Raw genomic sequence first — 15,410 nt, forward strand, 5'->3', positions numbered from 1 at the left:
TAGTTAATTACCTGCCAGACCTGCATATTTTTGATAGGTAAATGTTTCACATGAGATTACCAGAAAGGGTTTGTGTCACTAGCACAGGATGTGTTGGCTACTGGCCATCGTGACATGTGTACCATGTTGTGCCAAGAAGAAAAAACTTATTTTACAATTAAAGATACTTTCAATTAAAAGGAGGATTAAGTGATGCGGTTCTGGCAGTGCAAGTGTTAATATTGACCCAGCATGGTATGTGCTTGCCAGCATGGACTGGTAGGATTTGGCACTTATGTCTTGATTACAAGCTTAAATGTTCATGTCATTGAGCTGTAACTTTACATGTGAATTGTTTTTGAGATGACTAGTTCTTTTCGCATAAAAACTACCGTTGTAGCATTTCACCATTCTTGACATTATAAGATGTGCTAGAGAAATCAGTTGTTCCTGTATGTTCAATGTTAAGTTACTATGAAGTCTTTCAAGAATATTCTTTGCTCTAATGGAGAAAGATTTACTTTTTGTTATGCTCATTACTGCTTAATATTCTATGAGCCCAACATATTACAAGATGTGGTCACTCCCAATTTCTCCAAATCTTATGTACTAGTGTTTATTGGGACACCATAGGGCAGGCCTTGGCGGATCGGTATGGTAGCTCATTATAACCTGGGTGCCATAGGCTTGAAACATAGAAAGAGTCTCTCTGCATACAGGGGTATGCGGGAGCCTTATGCACTGGGATGCCCTTTTTATGCTTGCCACCAGTCGGGGTGTCTTTGATAATTTAATAGCTAGCAATGCTTTATTAACCTGCAACATTGTTGCCAATTAATTCCCTTTATCAAGCTGCTTTATTATTGATTATATATTTTGTGAACACTGATCATATTTTCTTTCTGATTATATAGTGGTTGAGATTAAAAATCAACATGCAATTTAGTTAAATATATATTTTTAATGTATGAAACCTCTGTTCAGGTTGCTGTGTTTTATTACCATGATCAGTTTACAATTTTAAAGGGAATTGGGCTTCTCACGATTATGGTTGGTGTCAGTTTATTCAACTGGTACAAGTAAGTAAGAACTTTCTTAGCGGAAATTTGTGGCTTCTATCTTTTTCTTTTTTTCTTTTGTTGCTTGTTTAGAAAGGTGGCTTTTATTTTCTTGATGCTTAGCCATTATAACATTAGTGACAAAATTGCTTGAATCCAGTGAAAGAATTGGTGATATAACATCCATTTATCTCAATATATGCCTCGAAGCAACCAGTCAAACGTTGTGGACCTGTCCTTTAGGTTCTTTATGTTGCTGATTTCATAAAAAGCCTGCATCTCATGTTATAAAATGCATATTCAAATTCTTTTTCACCTCAATTCGAGTCCTATATTATTATGCTATAGTCCTGATAGAAAACTGAGTGCTGACTGTGCATCATCCATATTGGATCTGTTATTTATTTCTTTTGCATATGAACTCGATGTTTTGATAATTTGAAACTACCAAGGGCATTGATATAAGTGCCCATTTAAAGTGATGTGTTCATCACTACCGACTGCATCTTTCCAAATTTTTTTTTTAACTTAACCTGCCTCCAATATATTCATCACAATTTAACCTTCCTAAGACAAAAGCTTTCTCTTCCTCAACTTGTTTACACCCATGCAGTCTCTTTGATGATTTCTTATCTCTTGGATACTCATTCTATCCTCTTTTGGGTGTATGCTCGTTGTAAGATCTTAACTATGTTAGTGGGGCTTTCCCTAATGATCTAACAATCAAGAAACTCACTGTGTATGAGTTGCAGTATTCTTCATAACCTATAGTAGAGGTTGACTCCTAGAAGTTTAGTCTATGTTACTCATTTCTAACTTCTACCAAATTCACATACACACCAACATAGGTTTTTCTCAGTCAGCAATTCTCCAAATTAAAGAATTTTGAAACCTAACATTGCAAAAGTCCAAATTAAAACATTATCTGATTTTATTATCATATCTTATCTTTATGCCTGCTTTATGATAAAATAGAATATTACAAAAGTGGCCTGTGACTTCCTTTGATATATACACATCTTCTGCAAGGGCAACAAACCTGAAGACTGGTTGGTTAGCAGGACACGGAACCACTGGTAGGAAGTAGGAACTACTACTAGGACAAGTTTTGACTGGAATGCAGACTTTGCTACTCAGCTTATGGACTTAGATATGGTCGATTGTTTCAGTTGTTCATATCTCAGATTTACTTACTCAAGGCTTTGCCTTCTTCCTGTGAGTCAAAAAAAGACACAAGATAAAGCCTGGATTCAGCTTCTCCAGTTTCCATATTCTGAAGATTTATCCTACAACCATGGCAATGCATCCTTTCGGTTTCACTCTGGTTAAAGCATTCTAGATCTTATGAGACACAAGGGGAAGTGATCAAAAACACATAATCAATTGCAAGACTTTAGAAAAATTCACTACAGAGCAGATTCACAACCTTACCAAACATATCTGAACTACAGCCACCCATAATTGAAGAGAATCCTTTTTGCGAGAATGCAGGGTCTCACATATGATGTGCAAACTCATTTATCATTCTTGTTTTGGAATAATGGGGGTATGTCTAGAGAGGAAAGTTGTAAAAAGGTTGTTTTATAACATACAAAACCAAATTAAATGCTAGCATGATATTTAATTTTTTATATGAAAATACTCGTCCTCATTTGGTTTTAAGAGGTAAGTTCAGTCAGCAACTTAGATAATTGAATAAATAGTTGGATTTGAAGAATAAGTGCTGAGGAAGGACACTTTGCAATATACTTTATTATGTGAAAAATATATAAAGGGAAGAGAACCCACTCAGAAGCAACATAGCATTGACATGTACTGGGATGGTCAAATTATGTTATCAGTTGAGTTGGGGAAAATATTATTTTGTTCATACAATTCCTTTCAAAGTGTACATGAAGGAAGATATTTTGTAGTTTATTATTTTCATACTATCAACTGATGACCTTTTTAGAAGGTTCTACTAAATAGAAAGCTTGTCGTAGAGACCTCTAATCTCTTACACAATTTTGATAAATCTTTCTAGTGAATCTTGGTTCTGCATAAATGAATGGGTTATTCCAAGCGGGATAAGCAATCCTCAGACTTCAATGAAAAATTTTAACTTCATATTTGCATATTTGATAATATAGTTAGGATTTTTTGCGTATATACCCTCCTAAATATTGGAATTTGCATGAATACTCTTTTAAAATTGATAATTGCATGTATACCCTCATAAGATACTTGTTTTGCGTGCATACCCTTCTTTTTTCTTTTTTTGCATAGATGCCCATGCTATCTAATGCTGTTAAGAAATTAGCGGTTTAAAATTGAAATGACTAAAATACTCTTAATGGGTAGATATGCAAAAAAAAAATATTTATAAGGATATACATGCAAATATCAACTTTGCAAGGGTACTCATGCAGTTTTACATATTTAGGAGGGTATACATGTAAAATATTTTAATTTTATTTTTGTCAGTTTCAATTTGTTTTAACATTCAGATTAGTCTAATAACTGCTTCTCAATATTTTCTGTGAGAACATTGCTCAGGAAAAAGATAGATTCAACGATTATATAATAAAGAGAGTTATAGAAGTTTTTTCACTAATCATAAGATTGTTCTACTTTATTCTTCTTCATTTATAGCAACCATTATATCTTATTTCATCAAAAACCAGCTTGTAATATTTATTGTTATAGATGCATATATAGGGGCATGAATCAGAATATAGAAGAAATTAGAATCTCTTAAAGGCACGCGATAGATTTCAACGATCAAGCTTTCTTGCTACTGCTGTGGTCATAGGTGGACGAATAACATCAATCATCCCTAAGCAAAGCCATTGAAAGATTTCAGAATCCTTCAAACTCACTAACAACCTCTGTGCCCATATGGTAAAAGGTCATCCCTTACATTGGGTACCTTAAGCCCATTTTCTTTGGAGCTTCGATTTTCTGGAAGAAAAGATCTAGTGTATGGGACTCATTTTGTCACAGCAATTTTAAATCAGCCATATGCCTACACATGAGAAGTTTTCCGGCTCAAAAAGATAAACATTGCAAATCTCATACACTAAAAGATAAATGCTGGAAACAAGGAATATCGAACTGTCTCGAACCGCCTGGTTTGGGGCGTACCGAGCCGTGCCGACGGCGGACCGGGACAGTTCCGACAGTCAAAACGGTAAACCAGTAGGTGGGGAGAGAGAGAAGAAAAGAGAGAAAAAGAGAGAGGAGGGAGGAAGGAAGAGGGAGGGAGGACCACTGGAGGCCTCCAAAGGGGCCCCGAAGGGCCAGAGAAGGGGCTTCTCCCTTCAGACCCCTATTTTGTTTGAAATAGGGATCCGTCGAACCTTTTTTTATTTTAAAAATTTTAACTAAAGTCGGTAAGGGGTTTGCCGACTTTACTTAAAATTTTTAAAGTAAAAAAGAGATCCGACGGGTTCGAAACAGGGATCCGGACGGCGGAGCCCTTGGTCCGGCCCTTCAGGGCCCCTTCGACCCCCTTCGGAGGCCTCCGGTGGCCCTCCCTTCCTCCCTCTCTCTTTTTCTCTCTCCCATTCTTCCTCTCCCGCTCCCTTGCCCTCTTTGCTTTGTCTGTACGAGCCCGACATGGAACGGCATGGAGGCGTACAAAACCGTGCCGCCGATCGTCCGGTACGAGCTCCGGTACCGAGATGGAAGCAGGAGTTCATTTTGGTCATGGTACTAAGAAATGGATTCCTAGAATGGCCCCTTACATCTCTGTAAAGCGTAAAGGGTTGGGGTTGACACGAGGTTTTCAGACTCAGGCGGGTAAGATAGGCTGATTTTGGAAGTCAACTTAATCTTCCTAAAATTTGATTCGCTGGGAAGCACATAAAAGAAGAATATGAGCACCTACAGCAGACCTTGGTTGCAAATCTCTCCTAACGCTTTTTTTTAAATAATTCATAGAGCTAAAAGCAAGATCTGACCATTTTTATGTAAAAAAATGGATACAATGTAGGGATAACTCTGACGGCAATGAGCGGGGCTCGGATTCCAGTGGCGAGAACTTCAACAAAGAGAAGAGAGGGAGAAGGGCTACTGATGGTGGAGGAGGGAGTCGAGAGAATGGTTTTGATTCCGGACGGGGGAGTGAAAGAGAGGGATCGAGAGATCAAAAAAATTTTCAGAGGACATAGCGGGATTAGGGCGATCTGGAGCAGAAAAGAGCAGTCACATGGGAAGAGGGAAGTTCAATGGGTCGGATAAGTTCCCAGCAAAATCCGTTAACTTGTTATCCACTTCAGGAATAAAAAGATAATTTTATAATTTTAATTAATTTTTAATTTAAAAATTTATTTTGGCTAATGACATCAGCTGAATCATTATGTTAAAGGTATTTATGCAGAAACAATGTTTCTTGAGGGCATGCATGCAAATATCAATTTTGGGAGGGGCATTCATGCACATTCCAATATTTAGGAGGGTATTCATGCAAAAATCCAAATTTTTTTTTTGTATGTATACCCTCCTAAACAGGGTATGCCATACCGGCCCGTATGGGCCGGTACGAATGGTCTGGGTAGGGATCGGTACCGAATCAACGTGGGATCCGGTACCGGAAGCTTTTTATTGAAAAACTGGCCGGTACGACTATCGTACCGATATGGACCGATACGGGACCGGTATGTACCAGTCCGGGCCGCCACTAGTATGCTGACCGGTACCGATACGGCGGTCCTTGCTCCTAAATATATAAAATTGCACGAATACCTTGCAAAAGTGTCATTTGCATGTATACCTTATAAATGTTTCTTTTTGCATGTTTACCCGTTAAGGGTATTTTAGTCATTTCAATTTTAAACTAGTAATTTCTTAATGGCATTAGATATTGTGGGTACATATGCAAAAAAAAAGAAGAATATAGATACAAAACAAGTGTTTTATTAGGATATATATACATATATCAATTTAGAAAGGGTATTCACGCAAATTTCAATATTTAGGAGGGCATGTATGCAAAAAATCTATATAATCAAAAAGAAAAAAAATTGAGTAAACAGAAGCTAGCGATTCACATGGTTGCAGAAAACTTGCGAACCAAGCAAGGTTGGCTGAACTGTTTCGAACCGTCCGGTTCAGGGCGTCTCGAGCCGTACCGACGGCTTACCGGGATGGTTTCGGCAAAGAAACCAAAATGTCGTCTCCGGAGGAGGAGAAGAAGGAAAGAGAAGAAAAGAAAGAGCGAGTGGGGGAGGGAGGGACGCCGGCGGAGGCCTGTGGAGGGTCGGCGGAGGCCGGTGGAGGCCGGCGCTAGTGCGGGTGGTGGAGGCCGCAGCCGAATCCCTGTTTTGAACGAAACAGGGGTCGATTGCGGCCTCTGCCACCCACACCAGTGCCGGCCTCTCTCCCTCTCCTTCTCCCTCCCTCTTCCGTTCGCTCTCTCTTTTCCTCTCTCCCACGGTCTCCTATGTCGGTATAGGTCTGGCACAGCATGGCACGGCACGGTGCTGGCCCGTACCGACTCGTGCCGCCGGATAACTGGTACGTGCTCGGTACCAGCACAGCAGATCCTGGAACCAAGTTTTATGTTGTTCTGTAGGTTAATGTGCTTCTGTTGGTTTAATGTCTTTTAATTGCATGGGTTTGTGAACTAACAGGAGATGGCTATTTCATCCATAAACTATTAATTTTCTGATTTTTCTCTTGACATGATTATCTGTCTAGCTGGCTGCCATCTGCATCAGTTAGGAGATTTCACCTTCACATAAGTGAATTTGTTCGGCATTGTGGAAATTGTTAAATGCATTTTCTTAAATTTGTCTGTAAATTGATGATTTATTACTTTTGCATTTGGAAGAAATATAATCATGAAAAGGGACAACGTAATAAATAGTCAACTAGCTTAAGAGTAGATCCTGCTGTTATAATGAACATAACAGTGGATCTATAGATCAGAAAGAAGTATTATGCCTTTTACAAGCACATGCTACACAATATGCATATTAAGTGTTGTGACAATAATTTGACTCACAAAATCTTATTTACATGCGAACTCATGAAATCAGGATTTAAAAAATCTGACTCCTTTTGTCTTATTTGATGGAAAACTGGAAAAACAAGAAAAACCTAAGAAAAATAGACGGAAAGCTGGCAAGACTTCAATGCAGAACAATAATTTATTGGGACCCTCTGAAAAAGGCTGCATGACAAAGATCATTCAGATCAAATAAACCTTAACCTCTCATTTGTTGTGGCAGCATTCGGAGTTACGCAAAATTGAATGGTCTAGCAAGTCTTTTCATCCTAGACATCAATTCGGTCAAAAATGGTCATATAGATATTATATTATTTAATATGTAAGTTGCCGATTGATTGGATATTTGGATGTTATCTATACATCCCAATGCTGGATGGTATTCTGAAAAGTGGCAAACAAAAATTAGAGTGCTACTACTGTGTCTGTGGCTCTGTGCTGGTCATAGGTTGGCACAATCCATACCATGACACATGAAACCATATCAGACACATGCCCAGCTATGTGCCAGAGTTGTCTGGGGAATGAATTAGTGCAAATTAGTGGTAGTCAATTCTGGAGGGTGTTCAAGACAAGAATTAAACTATTATTACCATGTCCATGCTGGTGACAAGTTTTTGGCATTGGACGTACTGTGCCATTGCGAGCTGTGTTGGTCCAAATGCCATGTCGGTCACAGCAACAAGATTCTCTTAGTGATGGAAAATTTTTGGATTATTCTTGATTTTTCCTTTGCGTAATTAATCTTCTGAAACAAATCAATCCAGAAATATTCAACTACTCATGAATTATACATAAACTTTACAATTTATTTATAACTAATTTAGAAATATTTACATGCTACAAGCTATTATTATTATGTATTGTTGCTGGTGGTGGCGTTTTTGCCTTTTTTTAATTTCCCTTTGCATACTTATATTTAAATAAATAAGTATATAAATATTTTAGAAATATTAAATTTTATACTTTTGTTGTTTATTTCCTGATGTTTAGCACCAGATTTTTTCCCCAAACTCCTAAGTCTTTGCCTCTAGCTGAATAATTCCTGATCACTGAACTTGTACTATGGTGTTGGTCATGTGCCTCGCCATTAGCCAAGGCCCATGGAGAATAGTAGTGGGTCTGTGACGGTTCATCAGTCCATGCTGGTGCATGCTGGACCGGCACAAACCAATACAACCAGCATGGAGCGATACACATGATACAGGAATCCATATTCCTGTGTTGTGCCTGTATCTTGCTGGCATAGTGCATTTTGTGTACTATATACCAGCAGAACAAGATAATTAAAGCATGTATTTAAATACCATGAATGAGATTCAAGGTTATTAGAATATATTTCTTTACATTCTTATACATTGATTTGGAATAAAATTATAGTACTAACATACAAGAGAACAGTTCCTCCAACATGTAAATATCTCAAAATCCATGAAACTTATGGATTAGTCCATTTTGTCCTTTTGTAGTATCATAGCTGGCTATGTCTTCACTATATCTTCATGGCTAAGTTTAAATTTAGAGAGATCAAGGTCTATTTTGTGTTCTTTGTAGTGTAACAAATCTAAATCTTTTTCATGTTCCACTTGTTTAATCTTTGTTGGTTAATAGAATCATGAAGAATTTGCATGATCTTGTCACCGAGTTCATAGATGGTATATTAATCCCATGCAGCAGTCACAAAACTCAAATTTGTATGTAGACCTTGCATGTACGATGTACGAGTACATTTGGTGCCAATTGAACAGTAACATGACTGTGCTTATTTTTTGAGAATGAGCATCAACATGAACTGCACTCCTTTGAGATGTATGAACATATTATAGCAAACTTTTGTGCACTATTGTCTTAACATATATTTCTCTTATGCCTATTATGAGTATACTCCATCAATTTCAGATATGAAAAACTGAAGAAAAGTCTGCCAAATGATAATGAAGATGCGGTGTCTCCCACTTCCAATGGAGCTGCAAAATATGTTATCCTTGATGAAATGGATTTTCAAGATGATGATACTTGAGTCTCACCATTATATGCAACACGTTTTATTATTATCTGGTAGGATCCCTTTGCCAATCTTCTTCATAATCAGTGAAGTGCAATCTTGGAATATATTTATTGCGACAATTTCACTTCATAATCCCTTTTATTGTTCTAATTTCTTTGTTGGGTTGGTAGCCTTTTCTGATTTATCAAAACATGCAGTCATATTGCTTTTGTTGTGCTTCGTGTAATGGCATATTTGAAATATTACCTGTAATTCTTTGTGCTAAACACAACGACACACATGCACACTTGTTTCTAGTTTGTTTAAGAGGTTCTGGCTCCTTGTTGGTTATGGATCTAAGGCAAACATCTCTAGGTGCTAATATTATAGTATGCTGGAGGAAATGAAACAAAAGTAGCAAACATTTCTTTTATTCATAATGCACGTGTACTGTTCTTTGATGACCAGTTTCTGAGAATGGGTAAAAGATGATGATGATAAAACCCTCTTAAGATGCTATTTTACATCAACATACAACAAACCAATTACCTATCCTGTCTTATCCTTTCTTAGAAGTCCTGCTAGTTTTGAATAGAAAAAAAATGTAACCAAAGTTGACCTGAGGCTTTGGTTAAAAACCTGAAATTTGAGAACTGTGACCACCTCAAGTTGAAACAGTATCTTCCCTCACCCAGTCATGAGCCCAAGAATAGATTTTTCAAACCTCTGCACTAGACCTGATCTGAGTCTGCAGTAGAAGTCAGCTCATTAACATTATTTGATCCATGAATTACATCCTATAAGGAAGCTTCTAGTTAATGTTGACAGCCTATTGCATCAATCATATAGACATTTGAAATAAGGCTATAACATTTAGCCTAATGTTGTTCTCCTTGGTTTGGAGATTCTTCCTGGGGATAAAATGGGAAAGATGAACAGAGTTTGTATCACAAGCTTTTCGATACCCTTTTTCTATTCTTTTCAGAGAGTTTCCCAACTCTCAAGTCACATGCATACATGCACGCTTGCATAAGATGCAGCAATAGAAGATGCAGCTCTTTTAGATGTTTTGTCCATAATGGGCTGATGATGGAATTGAATTTTTTGGCAAGGTGAATAAAAGATTAGAAGATATGAGCCAATTTGGACTGTTATTTTCATAAGAATATAAAAAAGCATGTTAGAGTATATATGTAAAGTCAATATTAATGCACCGATTCCCTCAAAGATAAAAATTGCACTGATTCAGTTGGAACAATCAGTTCAATGAGTCATTTTGCAGACCTGAAATAAGCTAACCTGCCCGTTTAATCCAAGCTGATATCAACTGGTCCAATTGGCTGTGGAGCTTCTTCATGTTGTGGAACTGTTATAACATATTTGTTTTTTGTCAACGCTATCTCCAACAACTTAAGTAGATTACCTGTAAAAATTACTATGTTGAAGAGCCAAATCTTTGTTTTTTTAAGCTATGCTTTTTAAAACTAGTTTAAAAGGACTGAATGGAAACTTTATTTACAAAAACTTCAAGTTTGTTCTACTATCTCTGGCAATTCAGCTTGATAATAGTCTAATAATGATGCATGCAGGAAGATCAATGCCCTTCCAAATTCTTTACAATCTTTTTGGCCTGCAATTTTGTCATTTGGCTCAGATGGCTTGCATCATAGTCGGGTTTCTTCTACACGCTCAACTTCATGAATGTAAATAGCTCAGGAGTACTGCTGTTCACTTTGCAGACAACCTTCACATCCAGCATAGCATGCCGTGAGCTTTATCTCCTTCAAATTAAAGACAACATCGATTTCTGATCCTTATTTCAGATTCCGTGTACAATTGTAGCGCAAGCAACAGAAAGCCAAAGGTTCAGAAGATGTTAGACTAGTGATCCCAGCAAACGTGTTCGTTAAATTCGGTATGCTGTTCTTTATAGTTTTGGAGATCGCATCCATTGCTGAGAACTATTTTTTCTACCATTCATTCAATTTGTTTGTTATTCTCCAAGTCGTCTTGGCCCACAATTTTGACTGTACACACAAAATGATGTAAAAGATCATATAATTCCATATTGGACTAGCTTCTTTAAGCAATTATCTCCTACTGGAATTTGTCTGCCTCTGAAAGTAGGTTGTTCGTCCCCTTGTAACACGCAACACTTTCTCCCAAGTCGTAAGTGTAGCGTTCTCTTCCTCCTCCTCGCCACCCCATTGTACCTCCGCCCTCTCCACTCCCTGCCATCGCATCACCCCACTGTCCACCCCTCCACGCTCTCCACCATCTTCATCATCTTTTTTCTGCAATGCCACTTGAGACTCAGCACGAACATCCATCTTGGTGTTCCCTTAAAGAATAGCATAAACGAGAAAAATTAACAATATTAGTAATTCCCTTATATATGTAATATTTGATAGAAAGGAACAACTTATTTTGTGTAAAAGATATAAGTATTACTATCTTCTACCAAACAAATCTTATAAATAATTTTGGATGTAGTTGAATTTTTTTAAAAAAAATTAAGGTTCGGCTCAGTTCAAATCCTAATTCTAAAATGTAAATGAGCAAATAATAATTCTTATTTCGATTTTGTTTCAGAACTTTTGCTGCTGCTGGGGAATGTCGCGCATTGCTGCCATTTGGAACAGCTGAAACACGTGCCCTACTCGGAAGCCACTCCTTGTAGCGGTCGGACGTATTTGCATGGTAGTTTTCCATGCCAAACCTCGGCCAGCAATCGACCACGATGCCGTGCGCCTCTAAACGCCCGAACCACCCACCAACCGAAGAACTCGCTGGCCGTGCTGCCTTCAATTAAACTTGTTACTCCCTCTTATCCTACTCTTCGCCACCCCAATTTCCCAGACCCTTTGCTCATGACGAACCTTGAACTCCCGTAAAAATGCCAGCCCCTTCACTCTGTGGACCAACAAGCCATCCCTCGTGTCCCAGCTTCAGCTACAAGCTATGGCGCCATGGTCCGAGCCATCCTCCTCTACCGCAACCCGGTCGCCCAGTCTTTCGACTTCTTATGCAACGCCTCCTGTGTTACCTTCCTCCTTGCTATCTTCTTCACCATAAACATCAACCCCTCCCTTGTTCCCTGCTAGTAATTACGTGGTCCGCCAATAGAGACCACCCAGTCCAACAGAATGCTACCAGCCCCCCCTCCAATGATGGCAACTTGATCCTTCCTGATGCCGACAATGCCATAGTTGTGGTCAACCAACACCTTAGGCCCCTCCGTTGTGGGGAAAAAAAAAAAATACCGAACCGAGCATCCCTTTGAGTCGAGAAATTAATCTTTCCGGGAGTTGTTCGATCACTCGACCGACAGTTTGGTTCTCGGGCAGACAATGAGGACGGGGCAGAGACCGACAACCAGCATCTCCCCGACAATCCGGACTCGAGGTTGGTTTTATCTCACCGTGGTCAATGATGGATTGAAGCTATAGTTCATTCCAGTTTCTCCAAGCCTACCGTGAAACTATTGGAGCAGAGAGCAATTCCGCCTGCGTTAATTCAACAACGCTATCCTTGGAATAACCTTTTTTTCCCCCCTTTTTAAGGAGCCAAATTTGACTAGGAGGATTTTATTACCTTTGGTGTCTACAGAATAATAGCAACAGAAAACCTTGAATGTCGATTGTAGCGAAGGTTCTGGAAGGTGCAATGGACCTAGAAACTAACCTAGACTATAACTTCCTGGGTACAACTTCATTTGGTGCAAAGCAAAGTGGCTTATGATTTTGTTTCCATGTGCTGCTTAGTTTGCGCTGCATGCTTTTCATTCTGCAGATAACTCAATCATGGAATATTTCTTCTATTTCACCATACAAACGTTTATCACCTAGTCTAGAGTTATCAATTACACAAAAATTCTGGCACCTTGTGGGGGAAAGCATAAGCCTGCAGTTGGCACTGGACCACAATTCACATCATCTCAAATTTAAAAGAACACTTTGACACAGATGGCCATGCAAGGATGAGATGCATCCAATTTTCTTGGCAAGACCGTTGCACTCGTTTACTTCTTCGTCAACAAACATTCCTATGGTGAGTGCATGTATATTAATGGTGAAGAAATATGTTTTGCAGAACTGAGATAAAAAATGCAAGCAGCAAGCTAAAAAAACACAAATGATGATGGTAGGATGTTTACTAATTAAACTTTGAAGCGCGATCCTCCTCCTCCATCCTTTCCTCTGCAAGATTATACACGCTCCCCCCTTGTGTGCATCAGACCTGGGGCAGCTCGACTAAGGTGATGCTCTGGGCCGTTTAGCTTGATAGAAATTCCAACATCTTATCTGCCAAAACCTGTTGCAAGGAAAAATCTTAGCTTCTTCTTCTTCCCTTCTTAGATTACCATCCTGAAGCAAGTTATTAGAGAGAAGATGTAGAGGCTTGTTTGGGAATTCAATGTGTTGTGAACTATATAAATATCCTTCACCCTCTGTTCTTTCCTACCATTTTCCTTTCTGAAATTTCTTGGTTTAACAGCCTTCTCCAATTCTCCCATGTTCTCATCACTAACTTAACAAAAGCCGAAAAGGTCGACGGGTTCTTCTATCTTTACATCAAAAAACATTACCATGTAAATGCTCAGCCTCTTTCCATGTCGTGTTCCACATATCTTGCAAATTTTTCAAAAGCATTGCAGGTATTCAGCATTTTCTTCAAGATAATGGCGAAATACTTGGCAATGCCATTAGTGCTGGCCGGTCCTTTGGCCAATGCTGGAACTGGTCCCAAAATCTCAATATCCAATGGAATTAACGCATGAAAGAAGAACTTCTTCATGGACAAAGTTCATGTGGAATTCTACCATTCTCAAACAATCAATCCATAAGCTTTCCGGGCCTCTAATCCATTCTTAAGCGATCCATAAACTTAACTACCTCCAACAGCTCAGACTCATTCACCGAGTCCCCGACCGCCTTCTCCCACACTTCTACTCCCGCAGCTTTCACCTTCGCCAAACTACATAGAGCTGGCCCCGCCCGATCACCCGCCCCTTCTCCACCGAGTCCCTCCACGAACTTCCTCACGCTCACCGCTCCAGGCGCGTAGCCTTTAAACACCATCTCATCCAAAAGCAACCCCGCCTCCTCAAACGCCCCCGCATCGCACATCCCCTCGAAGAGTGTTCGGTAGCTCACCACATCAGGGCGGCACTCCCTCCTCGGCATATCTTCGAGCAGCTCACTCGCATGCCTCCACCTCCTCTCTTTGCAAAACCCTGCGATGATCGTATTATAGCTCACCACATCAGGCTTGCGCCCGTTTCTCGCCATCTCGTTCAGCACCTCAAATGCAGCATCGAAGTCCTTCTCATCCTCACAGAACCCCGCGATCATTGCGTTGTAGGTAACGGTGTCGGGCTTTATTCCCTTCTCCTTCATCTCCTCCAGAATCCTGACCACCTCCCCCTTCCTACCATCTCGAAAGAGCGCCCGGATTAGAGTAGAATACATCGCTGGGTCCAACTTTATATCCTTCTCCAGGAGTATCTTCTCTTTAAGCTTGAGGGCGAGATCCAACTTATTTGTATTGCAAAGTCCTTTTATCAGAGAGGTGTATATGTAAACATTAGGCTTCACGCCGTGCAATTTCAGCATCTCCTTTTTTAACGTAAAGGCTTCATCTAGCTTCGAGTTCGCGCAGAGAGCAGAGACCAGAGTCCCAAAAGTGGCGACGCTCGGCCGGATCCCCTTCCTCCGCATTTCGTCGAACAAGTCCCAGGCTTCGCCCAGCGACCCGGACGATGTCGCGGCGTGGATCAACACGTTATAGGTGCACGCATCCGGAACGAACTCGCGCTCGTCGAGGTCCCGCCACAGGGACTGGACCCTTTCGAGCTCTCCGCAGTTGAGCATGGCGTGGAGAAGGGAGTTAAAGGACTGGATGGTCCGCCGGCACCGGAAGGAAGGGATCCGGTCGAAGGCGTGGAGGGCGGGACCGGGCATGCGGGCCCGGCCGTAGAAGGAGATAACGTGGCAGAAGAGGGCCTCCTTGGTGGTGAACCGGGTCTCGAGGCTCATCTGGTGGAGAACCTCCTCCATCTCGGCGAACATCCGCGCCCTGCCCAGTTTGCAGATGATGAGGTCGTAAGACCGAGCACTGTAGCGAAACGGCTTCGGGGGCGTCGCAGGCGCGGTGGCCCTAGGGTTCCGGAAGAGCTCGAGGGCGAGGCGAGCGTTTTTCTCGAGGCGGAGGAGGGAGGAGAGGCGGAAAGGCGAGGTCTTGGTGGCTTTCTCCATGCCGTAGGAGAAGTCTCAGCGATGGAGCAATGGAGAGAGGAACGAGGCGGGAAGAGACGGCGAGAATTTGGCGTCTGGTGTTCCGGATGAACTTTTAGCAGGATGCTCTATCCGTTTGATAGAGGCCATGAATGGCGGTT

At 40.4% G+C, this 15,410-nt stretch overlaps 2 protein-coding genes across 3 annotated transcripts in view; one reads left to right on the forward strand and one right to left on the reverse strand.

Annotated features, from left to right (window-relative positions):
* LOC103707346 (putative sugar phosphate/phosphate translocator At1g06470) overlaps nucleotides 1–11,113 on the forward strand; it is a 28,210-nt gene extending 17,097 nt beyond the window's left edge. Inside the window, exons 10-12 of one of the 2 annotated variants that reach the window (XM_008791789.6) lie at nucleotides 964–1,058; nucleotides 8,926–9,084; nucleotides 10,603–11,113. In XM_008791789.6, the coding sequence (XP_008790011.3) occupies nucleotides 964–1,058; nucleotides 8,926–9,046 (216 nt within the window). In that variant the 3' untranslated portion in view covers nucleotides 9,047–9,084; nucleotides 10,603–11,113. The remainder of the gene's footprint in view (nucleotides 1–963; nucleotides 1,059–8,925; nucleotides 9,085–10,602) is intronic. The other variant, XM_026804764.4, reaches the window with a different exon arrangement.
* A 1,704-nt stretch (nucleotides 11,114–12,817) lies between these two features.
* Nucleotides 12,818–15,270, reverse strand: LOC103707348 (Pentatricopeptide repeat (PPR) superfamily protein). The gene has a single exon (XM_088722537.2). It carries the CDS (start codon nucleotides 15,268–15,270, stop codon nucleotides 13,873–13,875), a length of 1,398 nt encoding a protein of 465 aa, XP_088578663.2. The 3' UTR covers nucleotides 12,818–13,872.
* Nucleotides 15,271–15,410: the final 140 nt, after the last annotated feature.

The sequence above is a fragment of the Phoenix dactylifera genome, chromosome 5 (genome assembly GCF_051530095.1).
Source record: "Phoenix dactylifera cultivar Ajwa chromosome 5, Ajwa_hap1_PhDact_Kaust_v1.1, whole genome shotgun sequence".
NCBI lineage: Eukaryota > Viridiplantae > Streptophyta > Magnoliopsida > Arecales > Arecaceae > Phoenix > Phoenix dactylifera.

What these genes read in the sequence shown, in the direction of transcription:
- LOC103707348 (XM_088722537.2), bottom strand. Translation starts at nt 15,270, where the DNA reads ATGGAGAAAGCCACCAAGACCTCGCCTTTCCGCCTCTCCTCCCTCCTC.